The 21,346-nt window shown below is 40.9% G+C and overlaps 1 protein-coding gene across 1 annotated transcript in view; it reads right to left on the bottom strand.

The window, feature by feature from the left end:
• Nucleotides 1-2,140: 2,140 nt before the first annotated feature.
• Nucleotides 2,141-21,346, bottom strand: part of sema3b (sema domain, immunoglobulin domain (Ig), short basic domain, secreted, (semaphorin) 3B) — an 86,132-nt gene continuing 66,926 nt past the window's right edge. The window contains 20 exon segments of the mRNA XM_034086815.2: nucleotides 2,141-2,279; nucleotides 2,281-2,319; nucleotides 2,321-2,427; nucleotides 2,430-2,538; nucleotides 2,540-2,655; nucleotides 2,658-2,706; nucleotides 2,989-3,128; nucleotides 5,516-5,571; nucleotides 5,680-5,837; nucleotides 5,954-5,995; nucleotides 6,167-6,258; nucleotides 6,436-6,655; nucleotides 8,178-8,322; nucleotides 8,457-8,526; nucleotides 10,043-10,157; nucleotides 10,403-10,545; nucleotides 10,697-10,816; nucleotides 11,196-11,289; nucleotides 12,600-12,719; nucleotides 20,762-20,824. Coding sequence (XP_033942706.1) covers nucleotides 2,193-2,279; nucleotides 2,281-2,319; nucleotides 2,321-2,427; nucleotides 2,430-2,538; nucleotides 2,540-2,655; nucleotides 2,658-2,706; nucleotides 2,989-3,128; nucleotides 5,516-5,571; nucleotides 5,680-5,837; nucleotides 5,954-5,995; nucleotides 6,167-6,258; nucleotides 6,436-6,655; nucleotides 8,178-8,322; nucleotides 8,457-8,526; nucleotides 10,043-10,157; nucleotides 10,403-10,545; nucleotides 10,697-10,816; nucleotides 11,196-11,289; nucleotides 12,600-12,719; nucleotides 20,762-20,824 — 2,085 coding nt within the window. The 3' untranslated portion in view covers nucleotides 2,141-2,192.

A 21,346-nucleotide genomic window follows, 5' to 3' on the forward strand; every position in this document is an offset into this window, starting at 1 on the left:
TACATCTCTATAAAGAAGGTATATAAATAACAACGATAATGGTTCCATACATCTAAAATCCACTCACGGACTTAATTTGTGCTGCCTCCTGCTATCAGGGCCTGTGTGAAATAATGACCACACAAATAGTAAATAGTAAAACTTCAGTAAGCTGAAAATCTTTGAAACCTTAATATTTCTCTGAAATGTGTGTCAGCAACACAAATTAGACTATAAATTCATCATTAAAATCATACGATTTCATGAATGCAAACCTAAATGCATGATGTGCATGACCAGTACATGACCAGTGGCTTTCGTTCATGTGGATAGACTATGATATAATAAGTATGGTACCACAGATAGGCTCCTTTTGAGCCTGTACACACAATGGACACTAAGGGGAAGGCTACAACACACCATGTCAGCACAGACAGCAACAAACATGTTCTTTACAGATATTACACAGAGAAAGGGAGGACTAAAGACAGGAAGTAGGAAGACCTTATCGTACTAATTGTACATCAGGAAGATATGACATCATTAAGCAGCAAAAGTAAATGATATTAATGACTAACACTACGTTGAAAGTCATTCCAACGGTGTATAGAGTCAGATGAATTTGTTTTGTTTTTAAAAACAGTGAAATGCATTGTGGGTCGCACAGAACAACAGCTTTCTGAGCACTTTCGTGCTGGAGGAGGTGTCGGCATAACACTCATCTCATATTATTTGCATATATGTATTTATCACAAACAACATATGCAAGAAACAGTGTAAAAGAGCAAGGAGTAGAAGTACCGCTTAGAATACAAAATCATAGTTTCACTCATAAATATCATGCTAATATATATACTGTACTGTAGCCCAGAAACATGGGTTGTCATAGTAGAGTCCACTTCCCTCTATCTCCTCATCATATTAATGCTTTTCACCCCAAAACCACCATTTCTCCTTAATGTTAATGCACAAACATTAAACAACAGCCAAAAATAAAAACCAATAAATAGTGGATTTTAAAGGAAGGTATTTGGATGTTGTCAAAACTGTTTTATTTATGCACATCTAATGCTTATTACAATAATTTTGAAACTTGCTTAGACGTAATCCACGTATTATTTGGGCTCCATCTGCGTACTGTAAACTCATCTTTCTCTCACATCATGGAATGCCAGTAGTTTTTCCACCCCCAATTCTATAGTGGATTTTACAACACAAGCAGTGTAATCATATCTTGCCAGATTTGACGGCTCTCTAACCATAACTGCGTTGAATTGTGTGATTTATTTTTCTGCAACATGCCTCAATGTGCCTAAGGAAACCACAAAAAAACCAAACTATATAATATAAGCAGTTTTGCAACATGCTGATCTGTTCCACAGGCGGTCCCACAGAGCTGGTATCTCTTCTGTCACTGCAATGTGTTATATGTACATAAAACCATGAAACAATTGAGGTTACTGTGAATATGTGCACCAACCCCACCTCAGGAGATTGATAAATGTGTGTTATCACATTCTAAAATGTTTCAATTAATCTGCATCATTGTGGAAATTGAACATAAATAGTTGTTTCCAGTTTGAGACCCTTACTAAGCAGAGTATTCCAGTTATTCCATTCCCCCATTTTACGCAGCACTCAAGTCCGCAATTTTTCTTCACTACTATGAAATATCCAGGTATGAAAAGCCATACGGAGAGGTCATCCAAACTTTGGGACCTTGATTTTGTTCAGAGTGGTATAGTCCAGAGAGTGGGGTTTCATACTGTGAGCCACATAGAGTATGTGTGGTAGGCCAACTTTAAATACCCAACAACAAAATGTGGTAATCCGGTGTTTCCATATACAGTCAGTGGCAAAGGGTAAGAAGGGTAAGTGTGTTTGTTGTCCACGGATAAAGGTAGGTTCACTCCCACATACCTGTTTGTACACTCAACTACGCTAATGGAACAGTGTAAAGGGATCGTGCAGAATCAATTTGGACAGCACATGGCATCGGCTGGCCAGTGGAACCGTATAGTGGGGGAAATCGATAGATAAATATACACAAATGGAGGAGGTGCTGTTTGTGTGTGTCTGCATGTGTTTTATGTGCATTGGTGTATTTGTTGCCTGAACACCTCCAAGAGTTCTTTGTTTTCTCAGTCGCGGTCTACATTCTTCTCATTTTTTCTTGTATCAGTCCATTCTTTTTCTCCTCCACCTATGTGCTGTTACAGCCCTGCGCTGCGAGGAGCCCGGGGGTTAGGTTTCCCGTCGTGGGTCCGGCGGTTTTCTCCCTTCCTAATCTCTTGAAGATGCCTTCCACTTCTTGTTAGCTGGGCGGACAGCTGGGCCCAGAGGTGGGAACTTCCTTCCCCGGAGTAGGAAAGGTTTTATCCGCTTGGTCAGCTCCGGCATTCTTTCGTGCCCACACTTGCTCACAAATCTGGTCGACGGTGCTCAGGTAGGGTGGTCCACCAGCTGCATGAAGTCCCGGTAACAAAGCTTTTGGTTGGTAATTGGGGGGCCACCTCCGCTGCGGGGTTCTAATCGGACAGGGGCATCGGAGGGTAGGTTTGGAAACTGATGACGATGTTGAAGGTACCACTTCCAAGGTGATGCCTAGTAATGTTTGGGTGAAGCCGTGTTCCATGGCATGGCACTGGTAGAGGCCGACGTCTCTCTTAAGGACAGACGAACCAAAAGCCCTCTGTCTGTGTGGAGGACGCGGTCATCGAGACGCACCTAGAAAACATTAATTAATTGAAATGTTTGCACTGAATTATGTGGACTAATGCCCTTCAGTCTTATTGTTCAAGTTTGTTTTTGGCATCAATGTAACCTAGCAAAGTTGTATGTGGGCTACTAGCCCTAATGATGAAAAAAAAAATCACACCAATAGCACATAGCAAAATAAGGGCTTTCTGGTTTGATATACACTATATATATATACTACATTAACTTTGGCAATGTCCTTGTCAGTGATATTGTTTTTAACCTCTTTCCTCTCCCCGCCATCCCTCTCACCTCTTCCCGTGGGTTCTGTGGATGTTTCTGGAAAGTCCATGTGACCTTGGCCTGAAGGGATTTGGGGATACACTCCAAGAAAGTGCTGCTTCCCTCAACTCCATACAGCTTCCTCTCTGCAATGCGATGCTTATGGTGGTCTGAAGGGGGCAGCAAAGACAAGGACATTATGGGACTGTTACTACGGACATTCACTCACCAATGACAATACAGATAAGGCAAGGCTTGAAAAGGCAACAGATTAGGAAAGAAGAGGGCAGGATAAATGGTAAATGGACTGTACTTATATAGCGCTTTATCCAGTCTTTAAGACCCCTCAAAGCGCTTTACATAGCCTACTACATATCGTTCACCCATTCACACCCATTCATACAGAGCAGTGTACCTAACTCTAGGACTAACATTCACACACATTCACACACCGTTGGCCATGCCATCGGGAGCAACTCAGGGTTAAGTATCTTGCCCAAGGATACATCGACATGTTGGCTGCACGGGCTGGGGTCGATCCCACAACCTTCTGGTTGAAAGACGACCGCACTCCCTCGCAGCCACAGGATGACAGGAAAAATAAATGTCAGGAGTAAAAAAGGTCAAACAATCCTTGACAAAACAAGGGCAGGGCAGACCAATACATGATTTATTAATATGGTACAAAAAATATTTGAGCTGATATTGCTAATAAGAAACCAGCTACTAGAGTTAAACAGTTTTTTCTGTCTATAATGACTCATTCATTTGAGCAAATACACTTAAACATTGGCACAAAAATGCATAACCTGCATTACTACTTAGTAGGGGTGTAACGGTTCACAGAAGTCACGGTTCGGTTCGTACCTCGGTTTGGGGGTCACGGTTCGGTACGGTTCGAGACAACAAGAAAAAGCAAAAAAAAAGTCCCAAATGCATAATTCCAGGTTTGTTGTTATTTATGTTTGAACAGTAGTGCAAGTTTCAGTTTAAAAATAAAGAACTCTGACATTTTGAATAATTAACTGTATTAAACAGTTAAAAACAAACTATACACAGTACAGTACACTCAGATGGCCATATTATCTATAATGGCTGATGTCAAACAAAAAGGTTTCATCAAGCTGTAAAACTAAAAAGAATGTCTTGAAAATATTACATCATAAATAATAAGAAAGTGTTTCAAGAGCGCAAAGTCGTTGAAAAACATATGCCAAAAGCTTCTGTTATTTATTTTGGTCTCTCCTCTCATGTCTATTGGCTTCTTAAAAACAGCGGGGATCAGCTGTTGAACAGCTGTTGTCTTTTGCCGGGCTCCGGTGAGTGGCAAATCTGGGTGATGCCTTCTGATATGATTCTGCATGTTTGGTGTGTGTTACCATTAGCATACCGCACCGCTATCGAACAACGCCGACACACCGCCCTCGTCCGATCCACCACTCGCACACCTCATCGTTATTCTAGTCCACAGGGAACCCGAAATGTTCCCACACAGCTGATTTAAAAGAAGCAGGTGGGTTCTAGCTCCTGTGTGTTATCTGAACTCACCATACTAACTTTTCTTCTTCTTCGCATTTAGTTCGTTTTGTTGTTGTTTATTCTTGTTCTTCATTTGTTGTTTAAGGGCGGCTGACAAACAGCTTTTAGGCGCAATACCGCCCCCTGGATTATATATAGTGTAGTGGATACTGCCCTGAATTACTTTTTTCCCACTCGTAAAAAAAAAGGCGTATTCGTCGTGTGACTGCATGTGCCAAACCGTGACGTCTGAACCGTGACGGTACGGGACGAATACGGATACCGTTACACCCCTACTACTTAGCACAATTGACGTGTTAAAATAATAGTCACATATAACACTGAACAAAAGTCAATGTTGGCTGTTAATAGGAAATTGTAATACAATCTCGCATAATGTGAGATTATCTAAAGGGTGTTGATTCAAACCAATGTTCACATGTTTGATGTTTGAGAACTCTTCTGGTCTTAACAACGACTCATAGCCTCGCATGTTGTCAATATGAGTGGTGAGTTTTAGCAATGGAAAAAGTTCCAACCTCAAGACTGTGATTTGTTCAGAGAAATATCAGTTACTAACTATTCAAGCCACCAGCACCGCATACATAATTGGGGAAACCATAGTTTCTGAATTGCTAAACTGACCTCTGATCAGTGCTTTTGTGCAATGCCCCTCTCAGCAGAGACATTAGTTGTTCACAACCCGGCTTGCATGCCACAGGATGTAATCGTATTACTCAGGAGCTGCTAAAGTTTGAGGGATTAGCTTTATTCAGTTTTGTGGCAGAAAGACAGATAGCAGCAGAATGCTGGTATTGCGGTCTGGGAAGACCGAGGTCACCAGGGGTGAAGGGGTGAAGGGTTTGGGCTTTTTTTGGCACAGGTCCAGTGAGATGTCAGATGCCAAGAGTCTCTGTGAGTCAGAGCAGGATCAGAGTAAAGCTTAGATTGTTGTTTTCGAATAAACCTCATCAGCAGTAGGCCTTAAAAACGTTCATGTTTTGAACAACAAATCAAAGCAATTGTTTTGTAATCATACCTCCAGAGCACAGGGTGTTGGGGTCTCCGTTCCTTACATCCTGGCGACGGAAACGTCTGCAAAATGAGTATGTGTTAATTATACTAGCAGTCTTCTTCGTGTTATCCATGCTCAGTAAAATGAACTATCATCTGGTGAGTGCCATTAATGCTCATGTCACATACCTCTTGGTATTTGGCAAGTAGCGAGTACAGGATGTTCCATCCCAGGCGCAGTATGGGTCTCTTGCCAGGCAGCACTCCGCACAGGCCTTCCCATACACACTGCAGCGGTGCAGGGGGACCTGGGCAATGCCTGTGTCTGAGCCCAGATACAGCTGTTGCTAAAAGGACACAAAATTGAGGGACAAAGATTAAAAGGGAGTTTTAAAAAGAATACAAAAAACTGAAGACATAATGTTAAAAACAAAACATTTATTTTTTGTATAAAACAACATACCCGTTTTGAAGATATTTGCATGTCGATGACAGACGAGGCATCCTGAAGAGCAGAGAGATAGAGAACATATATTACCATGCTACATAACAAATTAATTTTCATTATTAGAGATCCATTTAAGATGAAAGAATAGCACTGTTATGCCCCTCAATACAATTAACTTATTAATGCTTTGTCAACTACAATAAATGGGCTTTATCATAGTTTTCTTACTTTAAAGACCTCCAGCTCCTCCAGTAGAAGCTCCTCCATGTTGTTCCAGCTCTCCTTGGGGATATTGATCACCTTTAGTACTGTCCCTTTGTCTGAAATAAGAGATGCGATCCATCAAGTCACAACACATATTATAGACAGGATATCATAAAGCCTTAATGCAATCGAATGTAAAACAAAAAAGTTGTGATTGATGAAAGTAGTAAATCGGTCAAATTTGACCCGAAGACAACAGGAGGGTTAAGATAAGAGCCAGAATTGTATTTTACCTGTGCCAATAAACATCACATCATACTGTCCGTCCGCAGCGTTGACTTTGTCCACAGCAATCTGTGTGAAGCTGTAGTCCACGTTGGTTCTGACGAATACGGGCCGTCGGCTCATAGGGTAGACCGGGTTATACATCAGAGGGTGGTGACGCGCAAACTGGATCACATCATCTGGGAAACCCTTCGTGGACTCAAAACTGCCAAATGTCTTGCTGGGACACTAATGGAGGGCAATAAAATAAATTAATATTTCAGCAAAAGGTTATATTTATACAAACTTGCAAATCAGATACATCACAAAATTATTAATTTGCAAGAACATTTTTGGTTGTTGCGTAACTTTTTACATTTGTTGTTTTTTCGAGGTCGCATTTTGGTTCGCTTTTGGGATGCAAAATGTTAAAAGTAACTTTCAAATATTCAACTTTAATACTGATTAAACCATCAAGAGTTAAACAATGTTATGGTGGGAATGTAGTGTAAATAAAAGTATTTGGGTACTACCCAGCAATTCAAAGTACTTTAATAATTCAGCCATTTACTTCTACTGTAAGGGATTTGTTTAAGCTCTGCACGACAGGCCTGCGAGTGCAAAACAGCTCCAGCTTTTTTGATGAGCAAGTTTATGTTGTGTATGTAAACATATATAAACTGTGTCAGTCCAGCAGTGAGGTGATTTGATGTAATGGCTCACAGGAACGTGAGAGAGTTCTCCAGGTCAGAGTCCAGCCTTCCTCTCGAATTAAAATTCCAGTCCAGTGTTTCTATACAGATACTCAAATGTTACTTAAATATGCTGTAACATCATGTAGTATTAATGCTTTTTATGTTGTGTACAGAAGATACACTTTCATCATAAAGTGAAACACTTTTGATCTGGTTTCTGCATTTTAAACTCTGAATCAGCTTTTTTTAGACAGCTTTGCATAGTTCACTAGTAAGCATGATCGGATTATTTTAATTTGATTCGTCCCGCTAATTGTACAACCCAGTGAGGTGATGATGGCGTGAGAGAGAGTTTACTGTGGGTCAAATACAATTACTATTCTGCAGCCATACAATGGGGATTGTTCTGCTTTGGCAGTAACAGCTAAAGCTATAACAAATCTTGCTGATGCCACGCTTGTGTGCTAAGCAGAATGTAAGAGCCCTGATAAGCACATATTGATTGGGAGGGCTGTGGAGAGCTTTGGATGAAATTAGGTCTAATGCTGCAAGTGTATGAAGTGCACACAACTCAATATTAAAAACCTGGGAGCATAAGTATTCAAAGGTGCTACTTAAGAATTACATACAAGTATTTCAGCAATAAAAGTGACAAATTAAACTCTAGACCAGGGGTGGGGAACCTCCGGCCTCTGGGCTGTATGGACCACGAGAAAATGTGGTACTGCCCTCGAGGTAATGCAAACTTTGCACCTTCGATGCACCGCCTCTGACTCCCTTCTCTTGGCACTACACTGGTGAACATGGCTAGAAATGGATTTTTACCGTCTTCTGTGGCCTCCTTCCGACGGCCCGTTCCGGAATAATATGATCATTATAGTTGTAAAAAAATAAAATGCATGAAAGAAAGGCGAAATGAATGGGCTGTGATTTTAGTATTTTTAAGCAGAGGTCAATCATTTGTACGGCCCTCGAAGGATGTTGAAAAAATTCAAATGGCCCTTGCGAGGAAAAAGGTTCCCCACCCCTGCTCTAGGCACAACTTTGTACACAGCCCTTTGGAGTTTTGGACATACCATTCCTGGGCGTGGGTACGGGACTTTTCCCTGGAAGGGGACCCACTGGTAGTTGGGCCCCTCTTTGTGAGCGAAGGGCCCCAGGAAGGCCCTGCGGATGTCATTCATGGAGTAGACACACACGGCTGAGCCTTTGAATACACTGCTGCTGGGGGACAGGGGAAGCTGTTAGAAACATCAAAACACAAATGTAACACACTCTTGTCTTTCTCTCTCTTGCACTCGCTGACACACACATATCTACTTGCATAAACACACACACTATGAGTGGACTCTGACCTGGAAGTAGAGAAGACAGTGTAGACCAGAGGGTTCTTCCTGTCACGCGTCTGCAGCAGAAACACGTCGCCTGAGGACGGACACACACACACACACACACACACACACACACAAACTGAGGTCAGGTTGTGGTAGTCCAGAGGTCAAAGGTTGAGAGAAAGATAAGAAAAGCTTTATTGCCATGTCAACTTTAAAGAAATGTTTCTCTAATAACTCCATAACAGCTTCAAGCAGTGGTTTGTATATGTTTTGTTATTCATTTAAACATTTTCTTTTTGTAGAATACACCCTTCCAACTGGTATCACATGTTTCAAAAGTTGTGTAGTCTAGGTATCTCAGTAGAATAATTGTAATGGTTTAGATCAAAACAAATAATTCTACAGGGAGGTCCTTTAAAAAGATTTAGCCTCAGGTATGGTCAGAAAACTCTTGGTCAAGAGATAAGGGGCTCATTGTTCATATGAGGGAATGTGACGGACTGACTTCGCCTGGGGTAGGGTTAGGTTTTAGACAAACTCTTTCTCTGAGATTGCCTTTCACAAGATAAGCACACAGACATATCATATTATGGCCCACGGATATGGTCAGAAAGATCAATCAAAACCATCTTGATAGCTGAAACTGCTATGTAAACCACATGATTGGAAGGTTTGGTGTTTTTCCTTTTGAGACATGCTATTTGGTTTAGAAAGAGTTACTAGCCAAATGGTTTCACAAAAATATGCACTCTATTTCAAGTTTACAGCATATCAGTAAACAATGATAATGATGAAAGATCTACATTTTTCGTACACAAAACAAAACAAATTGAAGCTTGATTTCACACAGCAGCAGCAGATGTTATCAGGGGAAGATAGTTTACAAGTTAAGCTACTGCAGTGTTAACTCCATGCAGAGTTTTTAATATTTCCAGCTGGCTCAAGCCAAAGCCGTTAAAATAAACTGGAAAAAATAGTAGCCTGGCTTCAAGGAACATGCCTAATAGAAACATGATGTTAACTTTTGTCATACGAAGAATCACCAGAGACAAGCCTGCAACTGTCTCTGAACCCACAGCAACAACACTGGCTTCAGATCAAGCCAGGATATATTACCAATTAATCTTTTACTCATGCTTTTTCCAAGTCTGCAGGAATGTGGGTCTGAATGATAATCTACAATATACGTCAGAAATCCTTGTTAATGTATTATGCCTTCCTAGACTTTCTCTTCCTTTGCACCCACAGAATGTGCTTCTGAACAAATCAGGTCATGGATGGAAAATCATACTCTTTTTTGCCTTTTTCTAATTTCTGAAAAATGGTATTTCTTTATCACACTGATTTGATTGAATAGATTCAGAAATAGGGATATAAGGTAGCCCAGACGAGTCAAGCGATTTATAAGTTCACTTGACATGACAACACTTGTTTTGTCTAAAGGTTCTAGCATACCTCAGGCAAAATTGTACTTTCTTCAAACTCAGGTTCCTACAGGGCTTTCACCTTGACACAATTGATGTGACCCAATGCTTTTTTGTAATCGCCATATTCATAAATTACTTTATATACAGTACAGAATCTGTCTGTATGCAAAGAAAACTTACGCAGCTCGTCAAAGTATGTGTCGCTGCCGTCTGCACCTGGCACCGAGCAGATCAGACGGGTCTTGAGGAATGTCGTCCACTTGTTCACCAGACTCCGCTGACCGCCCATGTCATTCTGATTTCAAGATAAAGTCCGTCAAGAGTTGTTAAACAGGGTATTATGTGTTAAAGTGTGAAGGAAGAGAGTATGAGCAGTATTAAATATTGGGCACAAACCACTTTCACAACCATCTTTAATTCCTAAACAGAAAATGACCTCATTTTTGTTATAGAATCTGTCGACTCAAATAACCAGGTTGAGTAGGCCTGATGCAGACTTGAATTATAATACTGAATTTAGGGGTTGAAACTTTCTCTTACCCTGCAGAGCTGTCCAATGCGGGAGTAAGTGGACTTTCCCAGACCCTGGGCCTCAACCGCCGTCTCACGGAAAAAGAAAAACACCTTGTCGTCATCAGGGTTTTCACTTTCTGGGACCCAAAAGGAACCAACAAACTTTGGTTCTGAGAGACAGAAACAATCAGGGAACAATGTCAGTTTCTGGAACAAGTTGTGAGTTTCATTATAACAACAACAGACTGAGGTACGTTATCACATAAAGTTAACTTAATAAAATAGAATAAAGCATTAGCTGACACACAAACACACACTGACCATTGAGCCAGCGGGAGTCGTGCTGTTCGGTGCGGATGGAGGGGCGTTTCCCCAGGCTTCTGAAAATGGTGAAGTCCCGTCCCATTAGGTCTGTAGCGACGCCTGCATATAGCTCATCACCTAAGAGACAGAACGAATCAATTACATTACATTACATGTCACTTGTTAGACGCTTTTATCCAAAGCGACTTACATACTCAATACTGTGGGCAATCCCCACAGGAGCAATTTGGAGGGAAGTGCCCAGGGACACAACGACATGCTGACTGCAGCGGGGTTTGAACCTGTGACCCCCTGAACCGAACACCTACGGACAACCCACTACGCCACACGCCTCCCGTGTACTCAGTGATTGGTAATGTGACCTTAAATGATGACTGGATCTTTGTCAAAAGCCAAAACCAGCTGAAAGTATGGCATGAAAATGTTTGAAAATGAGAACAACAATCAGTTAATCGCTCATTAGCATCATCAGCTAACATTAACATGAGTTATTTACCAACGAGTACAGATGCAGCATTGTGGCGAGGATCATACGGACTCTTCCCTTTCCCGTCCTCCACCTTAGAGGGGTCAATCCTGAACACGTGGTCCTGACGGAGGGAGAGGACAAGCAGAAATGGATTTAAAAAGTGAAAAAACATACAATGCAATGGACTCAAAACTAATTTGCAACTAAGAACTTGACCTATAATGGATTTGTCTGCATCCAAGGTTCAAGGTTCAAGGCTTTTATTGATCATACGAACATAGCTACAGTGTAGGTATGACGATGAAAATCTTAGGTCACAGGCTCCTCCAACAGTGCAACACAATAAAGCATAACGTTTTAAAAGATGCGGATAGTCTCACCTTGATTCTGACGCATTGCTTATCGTTTTCTGTTTTATAGATCTATTCTCATCCACCATCTTTGTTTGTGACATAAAGAGTGTAAGACTCACGTTTCTGAATCAGACACTCTGAGTAGATGCAGTCACAGCCAATCAGAGTCTGATTCAGAGGATTGCCTGTCAGTTCCGTTGTTATGTGTACTGAAACGAAAGCCGAGGCCTGTACGACGAAGCCGGTTCAACATAACCTGGATATGTTTGAGTTAGCCGGTTGGCCTAATCCAAAACATACGCGCTCTCGCTAAGCGGTCCTACGATGCAGGTTATCAAGTGGATCGCTCAAGCCAGCCGTATCCTATCTAGTTAGGTGCGCGTTCACACGAAATGGGTGGTATTTGGAGCATTCGACCAATCACAAACATGGAGAAGCGTACTGACAACGCAGCGCGTCATACTTCCAGAATGAAAAGTGAACTTTAATATTAGACAAATATGAAGACGTTAAACTTTAAACATCCATGACTTAAACACTTTATCCAGGATAAAAGCCACATAGCTGCACCTGCAAGGTGAATACAGCTGGCAAAAGAAGAACAAGTGTTTGAATGCGTACATTAATTAATGAGCATGTTCAGGCATTTGAACACTTGTTCTCTGTGTGTGTGTGTGTGTGTGTGTGTGTGTGTGTGTGTGTGTGTGTGTGTGTGTGTGTGTGTGTGTGTGTGTGTGTGTGTGTGTGTGTGTGTGTGTGTGTGTGTGTGTGTGTGTGTGTGTGTGTGTGTGTGTGTGTGTGTGTGTGTGTGTGTGTGTGTGTGTGTGTGTGTGTGTGTGTGTGTGTGTGTGTGTGTGTGTGTGTGTGTGTGTGTGTGTGCATGTATGGGTAAGTAAGTAAGTGATTCAAGTACTCTTTGCACCAAGTTTAGTAACTGATTAAAATACCAAGGAAATTGTTTTGCGCAAAATATTTGAACTGTCTGTGCACCGTCAAGTCTGTTAAATGATGTTGTACACTAGCTCTTCTGATACAGTTCAGTGTGAGTTATTGAGTTATTTCATTTTTAATATATTACCTCCATCCTTTGTCCCACCTCCACGAAGGCACAGGTAGGGTGAAAGGCCCCGGTTCCACAGGCGTACAGGTGGGTGCGGTTAAAGTGGTGCACAATCTTCACATAATTCACACAGTCGGACTGAAAGAAACACAGAACGACAGTTTAAGTTTAACTATGAAAAGCAATTTGAAGTGTTATAAATCGATATAATATTTTGTAATGTTTTTCTTAAAAGCTTTGAAACAACAGAGATACAATTCTAGTGAGGAAATGCTGTTATATTAATACACATTTTTGCATTACATTTTTGCATTTGGTGTCACTTCAGGTCACTAAACCCTTCAGAAATTACCAGAAAAATACCATGGATGTGACCTCAGTTGGCTGCAGCCTAGTTTCAAAGTGTAAAAACAATTAAGCATGACAAGACAAGAAACAAAAAACCCTCAAAACACAAATCCAACAGACAAAACTTGGACTCTGTCTCTATTTTGTTTTGGTGATGTACATTCCTCACATAGTTCCTTTCACCCTGTCCGTCTGTGACAACACTGTTGAGTCCCCAGCTCACTTCCAACAGCCTGTTGTGACAGCCTTTGTGTCCTGGTTCTTCAGACACATGCCTTCAATGTTATTTTGTTTGTGCGTACTTAGGGTAAAAATTGTTATAAACCTTTATGTGAATGCATTAGTTATGAAACCATTAGTTTTAATCATGGTTTTAATGCTGAACTAAGCTAGCTATTAGCTGTAGTATTTCAGCCTGAACATGTAGCTTGCAGTTATTTGACTCTTGACAAAAGAGATAAATTGTTTTAAAATAACTATATTTTACAACTGTGTCATACTACTTACCTAGATTACAACATACCTGCTTGAAATGTGTCTTTAGGAGCCATCTAACATCAACCAAAAGTATAAGAAATTACAAAAGTAAACTTGTGCTTTATTATCTTACTTTTAGCGGAAAAGGGACCCTAACTAAACATAACCATGTTTATTTCTTTACCTCCTTTTGTCTCCTTTCCCGCATCAAATTTCAGGACGCTTATCCCTTTTCTGTCTGATCCCTCCTCTTATTATCTAGACAGCAGGTTATTGACCGGCAGTCACATCTGTCCATCTGGGAGTCAGGTTACAGAAAGCTTGATCTCATGAGACAGCTGTAGAAATGATTTACTGTACACTATTAGCCGGGATAGAACACATTCCTTTTCTGTTCAGAGTACTGTCCTAACCACAGGCCTTGATGTGATTGGCCAGTTTTTTCAACTGCCCCTTAAGGAGAACATGAATACCATGATTATTGGTGCTCCTCTGCCCTTGGGCACTGTAATATATGATGAGCTAATATTATGCTTTTGAATGTCTGGGTTGTCATTCCAGAAGTACTCAATATCCTAAAAAGAATACTCTACTAAATAAGATCCCACTGTCTCCCTCTGAGTCCCTCCCTTTCCCCCTTTGTCTACTTTTCCCCAGACAGGCTGCTGTAACATCTGTCTGTCGATCAAGTTACAGACACTGTTGAACCCCTGGGGGCCTCTGGAGAAGAGGTTTTTAGAGTCAGGAATATGACTGTCAATGAACAATTGCCCTGTGCAGATTTTTCACTATTGGATGTATTAGTCTTAGGAGAATAAGTTATTTGGTATTGGTATTAACCCTCCAAGATGGTAGCACTGTTAATATTTGCATTTTATATTGATGTGTTTTAAAAGATGCATGCTGTTTTTTTGTCATTGCATTTCTTTGATTTGAGTGTTTAGGGCCGAGTGCACAACACATGTCCTTCAAAATGGAGATTGAAGAATTAATGGATAACTGAAAGTCTATGGTATACAGTATATTTCTTTTTTTCCATCCCCCTCTTATCTGTTTTACTTTCTTTCTTTCTTTCTTTAAAGGTGGGGTAGGTAAGTTTCAGAAACCAGCTCGAGATACACTTGTTGTTATATTCCATGGAATGCTCTTAACATCCCGATAGCAATGAATATCTTAAGTGCTTTGACAAAAAATCCATAAAAAAGATTTCATCTGTGGAAGCCGTAGTACTGTAAAAAGCCGTAGTACTGTAAAAAGTACAGTACAGTACAGTACCGGCAATCCAATCCGTTTTGCCGGCCCGGCTAAACGGATTGGATTGCCGCCCTGTCTGTCAACCTTCCAGCAGTACTTCAATGACTCGCCAGCAACAGGCGGCCACTTTCACCAGTCTGCTGACGTCATGTGCTCGTTCATGTGTGTTGGAGGAGGTGCTCTGTAAGGAAGTCTGAAGGAAGGGGCGTATTCTTTTCTTTCAAGTTTTAGTGCACTCGAGCCGCTTTCTGAAACTACAAACCTTTAAGTTAATGTCTTGCTTTATCCCTCTGTTTGGTATTTCGCCCTCATCCGAGGGTGACAGACGGACAGGACTGGTTGTGAAAACAGCAGCAAGCGGAATTGTGGCTCATTAGCCCTGACATACACACACAAGCACACACACACACACACACACACACACACACACACACACACACACACACACACACACACACACACACACACAAACACACACAACCCTCAGTGATTTAGAACAAAGGCCTGCTTTTCAACCTTTGAAAACCACTAGGGGGGTTAGAGTTTGAGTTGTCGGTGTGTAATACACAGATGCTTAGATGTGTGTGTGCATGTGTGTGTGTGTGTGTGTGTGTGTGTGTGTGTGTGTGTGTGTGTGTGGTGTGTGTGTGTGTGTGTGTGTGTGTGTGTGTGGTGTGTGTGTGTGGTGTGTGTGTGTGTGTGTGGTGTGTGTGTGTGTGTGTGTGTGTGTGTGTGTGTGTGTGTGTGTGTGTGTGTGTGTGTGTGTGTGTGTGTGTGTGTGTGTGTGTGTGTGTGCGTGCACGTGCATGCATGCGTGCGTGCGTGCGTGCACATGGGAAGGTGTTAAACCTTCAGGCCTACAGGCCGATAAAGCTATTGACTCTGTTGGCCATGAAAGAAAGGTAAACACCCACTACACTTTCTCAACCCTTGGGCTGTAACTTTAACACAATCAATGAACAGGTAGACCCTCACACAGCTCACCAACTTCCGTACAACCATGATCCTCCAAAAAAGTCCCGCCAAGTTTCAACAACCTTTCTCCAATCATTCCTACAGTAGTGTGTGTATCTGAAATGTGTAGTCTAATTAGTAACCTTTAATTTGTATGATTGATAATTGAAGGTGACATTTCTCTTTATCTCCACTACAGGAATACTGCCTGATTTGTTTTAAGTTCTGTACAACCTTCAGAAAGGGTAGTCCCCAAAATCGATGTTCTGTTCTGGCGCCCCCATACTCCCGCAAAGACAAGAATGTATGTGTGTATGAGGGCAGAGGAAGGTGAAGGAGTCAGCTGAGTAGTTTGACGAAGTCAATTCTTTGATGTGACAAAAGAGAAGGAGAGCAAGAGGAAAATAAAAGTTAAGAAGAGCCAAGATGCTTCAAAGACCTAACAAAGATCAGAAAGGAAGGAGGAGAACAACCGAGGTGAATTATGCCAGCCTTCACATTCCCTTAATGTGTTGGTGTGAGTGTTAAAGGGTTCACCGGCTAACCTTTAACCTACCGCTGACTCATTAGTCGAAACAGAGAGCAAAACGCAGGCAATGACCTCACTGCAGCCTGAGCTTTAGGTCTTGCCTTCATGTCTTATAAAGCTGTATTGTTCCTCAGGGGATGTCTTTTTTCCCTTTTCTTTTTTTATCCTTTCTATTCTAGAAATGATTAACCCAATCGATCTATTTATAATTTCAGGCATTATCTATCCCTGTGCCACTTCCCTATATTCTTGTTCGTCTCAAGCATTTTGTTTTGAGTAATCACAGCTAAATCCATAGGTAAAGATGAATTTGCTCTACTTCGTAATGACTTTTCATGATCCTATTTAAATGTTCAATTGTTATTAGTTATATTATCAGGTGATTATTATTTATCACACACATTTTTAAGAATAACCCCCCCCCCCCCCCCCCCATGTTTCCCATTTATTTGGGGCTTACATTTTTTAACCTATCCAAACATTTTAGGCAATCTTTTGTATCCTTATTAAAGTTTAGTTAGAAAACAAGCCAATGTTTATATCACTCTGCTTTGATTGTGTCTGGCAGCTGAGAGTCCCAGTGGTCAAGTACACTTTTAATAAAGTGAATGGCTGAGAGCCTTTGACTGAACACACTGAGCAATGGCTCGCAGTAGATGGTTATTAGATACACAATACGGCACAATGTAACATCCCAGGAATGCCTTTGATAGCTCCAGCTGAACAGGACAAAGCTGCATTGACATTTGTCTGACATATTCATACTGTGAAAGAATAATTTATGGACTCTCCCTTCTCAAAACTGTATAGCTACAAACATATCAGTTAGGAACCCATCTATGATTTCCTTTTCTTTACTTTAATAGAAATGCTCAAATATTTCTGCAAATGTATTTTCAAATTTAAACATAGTGGCCACTCAGCTGTTTTAGGATTTTGAGTTTCAGGATTAAGTCCATTGCTCATGAGCACTTCAGGTCCTATGAAATAATTAAATATGGGTTTTTTGGTGTGACTCCCAAAACGTAAGTATTTAGCATACTCGTGGCTAGTGACATTTCTTATCCCTAAAGGAATATTTACTTCGCACCATGACCGGTGGAATTAAACCATTTTATGATCAATTGTGTTTTGTTGTAGTGAGGACAGTTTCCGTTGGTTAACCTCAACATTAACCTCAACATTAACCTCTTTTCCTAACCAGTCGGTCAATCAACTTTAACAGCCAATCATCTTTTAACATGTGGTAACACGACACAAACACAATCCATCACTTCTGAAGATTTAAATATGGCTCCCGCTCTACACTCAAAGTGCTGAGTCTGACTGAGTGTCTGGATGAACTGTCAACTGTTTACTGCTACTGTCTGACTGTGTTTATGTACATGTGTCTGTGTTTGTGTTAGTGTGTCTGTGTGCATGTTAGGTGGCTTTGCTTTGGTCTATGGGTGTCTGTTTGAGCGATGAAGTGTTTATTACTTGTCTTTATGTGGGCTACTTTTTCTCTAAGCCATCATATGAGTGTTTTTTGAGCCACGGGGATAGTGTAAGTTTTGCTAAAAAAAAACATTTTGAGGTAGCTAACAGTGAACTTAATTAAGAGAAAGGTGAAAATGCAATAACCCTACTGTTCTGTATAGCAAAATGTAACACATAAAAAAGAAAGATTTACACAAACAAGTACATAGAGACGGTGGGAGGGTCGTAAACAACATGAGAAACTTCTGGTTCCCAGAGAACCACTAATATGAGATAGGGAGAGAGCATGGGAAGAGAGCAGGAGTAGAAGAGAGCGGTAGGGAAGCCGGAGAGAAGAGATCCAGTGGGGGAGAGGGATGTTGGCTTCTTCCGACGGAGAAACACTTCTCTGTAATAAGGGTCAACGATGTGAGGTCAGCTCAGTTCTCAGTGTGTGGGTGAGTGTTCAAAAAGATACCAAAAGTAACAAGGAAGAAAAGTCAGAGGGGCGTAAATGTTTAACAAAGGTTAAAAATAACATTTCCAAGGCCAGAAGGGCTGGAATAACAACTGATCAGGGGAAAGCTCGTTTCAATGCAACATTTGTTTTCAAAATTCAGGTTTTCTTTTGTTTCAATCAACATTTGTCTTTAAAATTCCCCCAGAATTCCCCCATTTTTATTTTCTTATCTCTTTCTCCCTTGACGCCATCCCTTCTTCCTTTGGAGCAATTGTACTAACTCTCTCCATTACCCCTGCCTCTGTTACCCTCTGTTTGAAACACACACACACACACACACACACACACACACACACACACACACACACACACACACACACACACACACACACACACACACACACACACACACACACACACACCACACACACACACACACACACACACACACAGTCTAACAGACTCCTGGTCAGGTGAAACTGTAGCCCGGGATTTTCAATGAATGGAGCCCGTTGTCTGTCTGCTACAGCTGTGTAATCACACTGATGAAGGGTTTGTTTTACACACACACACACACACACACACACACACACACACACACACACACACACACACACACACACACACACACAAGAATTACACACACACATCGAATACTTAAACATACACGGACAAACATATGCACATGGTTAAACTTACGAATACAGTATATAAAGGCATATGGGGAATGTCGCCATGTGCATATGTGAAGTTGCTGTTGTACGCACACACTTACACACACTCACACACATATAAATGAGATCGCTAATTGTGAGTGATGTAATCCTGGGTGGTCTATAGGCTCCTGGTGGCCTTTACATGTCGGTAAAACTGAGCCACACACATCATATTTAGACACATAATCAGCACATTCAATATTTACCTGACATATTCTTAGAAATGAAATGTTTCTCTTGTGTCAAAATAGAAAATCTTGATTTTCAAACCGTTTTGGTAGCCGATAAAAAGAAGGAAGTAGAAGGGTGGCTTTGTTCAGGGAAATAGTCCTAAAAGCACTAGTTGGTCATTAGTTTAATCCTTTGAACATGTTTATTTTATATACAATTTATAAAGGATATATTTAACCTCAACTAGAATCGCACATCAAGAGTATCAGTGTGTTCCTGTGTTCCTTGGACTTTCCAGTTACCTAAGTTCTGCAGTTGAACTTCCAACTTAACGTGTTCAAGGCCTCTGATTCTAATTGTGGGAACAACACGGAAAATGAGAGATGTGCTCAGAGTGTTTAGCTGTTTCTGAGTTGTATGTAGGGGCATCGGAGCCAGAAAGAATATGTTCTCTAATCCTGCAAACAGACAGACAAACCAACAAACCAGAGACTAACAAATAACCTCCTTGGCGAAAGTAATCATGCCTTCCTTCCTTGTTAAATAAAGGTTAAACATACACTGCATTCTTATGTAACCTAACACAGCCTCCAAATTAACAGATTTCTCCCAAACATCCAACCTTATTTTGGAACCACAGCCTAATCACTTTGCTTTAAGTTTATTAGTGAGACAAGATACTCTGTTCAGCAGTGAAACTGACCTCTGGACGCTACTTAGTTCCAATTCAGAATAAGTCGTAATGTTAACTAAATTATTCAAGGGAACACCTCTTTCTGTCCTTCCCTATAACCCTTTGTATTGCTGTCAAAGCAATACTCACCATCTGTTAAATCTTTGTAATGCACATGCTCTCTTGTTAAAACTCTGTAATGTGTTTACAACGGATCAGGTTCCTAAGGAATCTCGCTGTGCTAACTGGGTTTATCTAATTGTTTAACTACATTTGGTCACAGCCAAATCTTTGCCCCTTTCCACACTATTCCTGTGTCTTCCTTGCCTATTTGTGTGTGTGTGTTCCTGTTAGTGTGCGTCTTGTTTTCGTTTTGCTAATCACCTTGACCCTGCCTACCATCATACTTGCCAGCAACCAGCTGATCACCTCTCCTTCTTATCAACCCGACACTTCTCCACACTGGATTTTATTTCTCATCTACTGTGGTAGTTCCACTCAGGCCACTTGCTTATGAATGTGTGTGAATAGTTGTTCTTGTTGTCTGCTACAGGGTTCCTGTTTGACAGTTTTTCTCTGCCCATCTTGTTAATGTAACATTACAATAAACTTGATGAACTTATTTACCTCTGTGTCTCATTAATATTACATTTAAGGAATATATTTACTTCATAAAACCACAGAATGTACACTAAATCACTGAGTGGAAAGTGCAGTGGAAAAACACCTTAGCATTTGACTGACTAAGAATTGTACATATCTAAGATAGGGTTTGAGACAAACAGATATTGAGGACATTATCTCACCAGGGCAGGTCCAAAAGTAGGAGTGTTGCTCCTATTATTACATGTTATTCATTTAAACATGGTGTTTCTGTCTTGTGATGGCTCCCATGACTGCAGTGGATTAAAAGGTAGTATTGTGTTGTTCTGGGTAGGAGTGGACCGTCCTCCTCGAGGAGCTCCTCAGCCCTTCTACTTAACTCTTGTATGACGTCTGGGGTCTGATGAGCAATTATTAGAAAAGGATGTACAGTCCGCTTGTTTTGCTGATAGGTCGTGGATAATAAGTGTGGTCTGAATTCCATGAACCAATAAACAGCTTAGGTTTGATAAAAGGTGAAGGGTGTTAGAGACTTACCGTGATATCCTTGCCGGCCCAGTTACACTCCTCCCTCCAGTCGACCGGAGCGGGCCAGTAGATCTGAAACACAGCAGACAAAGGTCAGATGATCCTGTCTCTGAAATAAACATTCTAAATCTGTCTTAATTTACTAATTTTCAATCTGCTTGATTAACATTTTGAGAAATGATTTAAAACCTAAACTTGCTTCTTCCCTCTCTAATTCTGGTACGTGTCCATGTATTATATGGCAAATTGTTTCTTTCTATGGATACAACTCAAAGATTAGAGCTCCAACCTTCTGTTATCTTTTCACCGTAATAGTAGATATAGTCTGATAACCCTGGCCAGTTTTATTTCCTTTCTTTTCCATCTTCGCCTCCTCTCATCCTCCCTTCTCATTGTAAAGAAGGATGTCTTGAAAAACAGCTTTAAGTATTGTGAAATTGCACACACAGGTCATAAATCAAAGTCATCCATATAACCAACAACAACAGCGGCTTCACATCTAACGCACCAACCATGTAATTTTCTCCAAACAGCTCTGAACAGATGTCCTGTATTTTGTTAGTATGTTTTTTGTGTGTATCTATGGATTGAAGT

Source organism: Pseudochaenichthys georgianus, chromosome 7 (genome assembly GCF_902827115.2).
Source record: "Pseudochaenichthys georgianus chromosome 7, fPseGeo1.2, whole genome shotgun sequence".
Lineage (NCBI taxonomy): Eukaryota > Metazoa > Chordata > Actinopteri > Perciformes > Channichthyidae > Pseudochaenichthys > Pseudochaenichthys georgianus.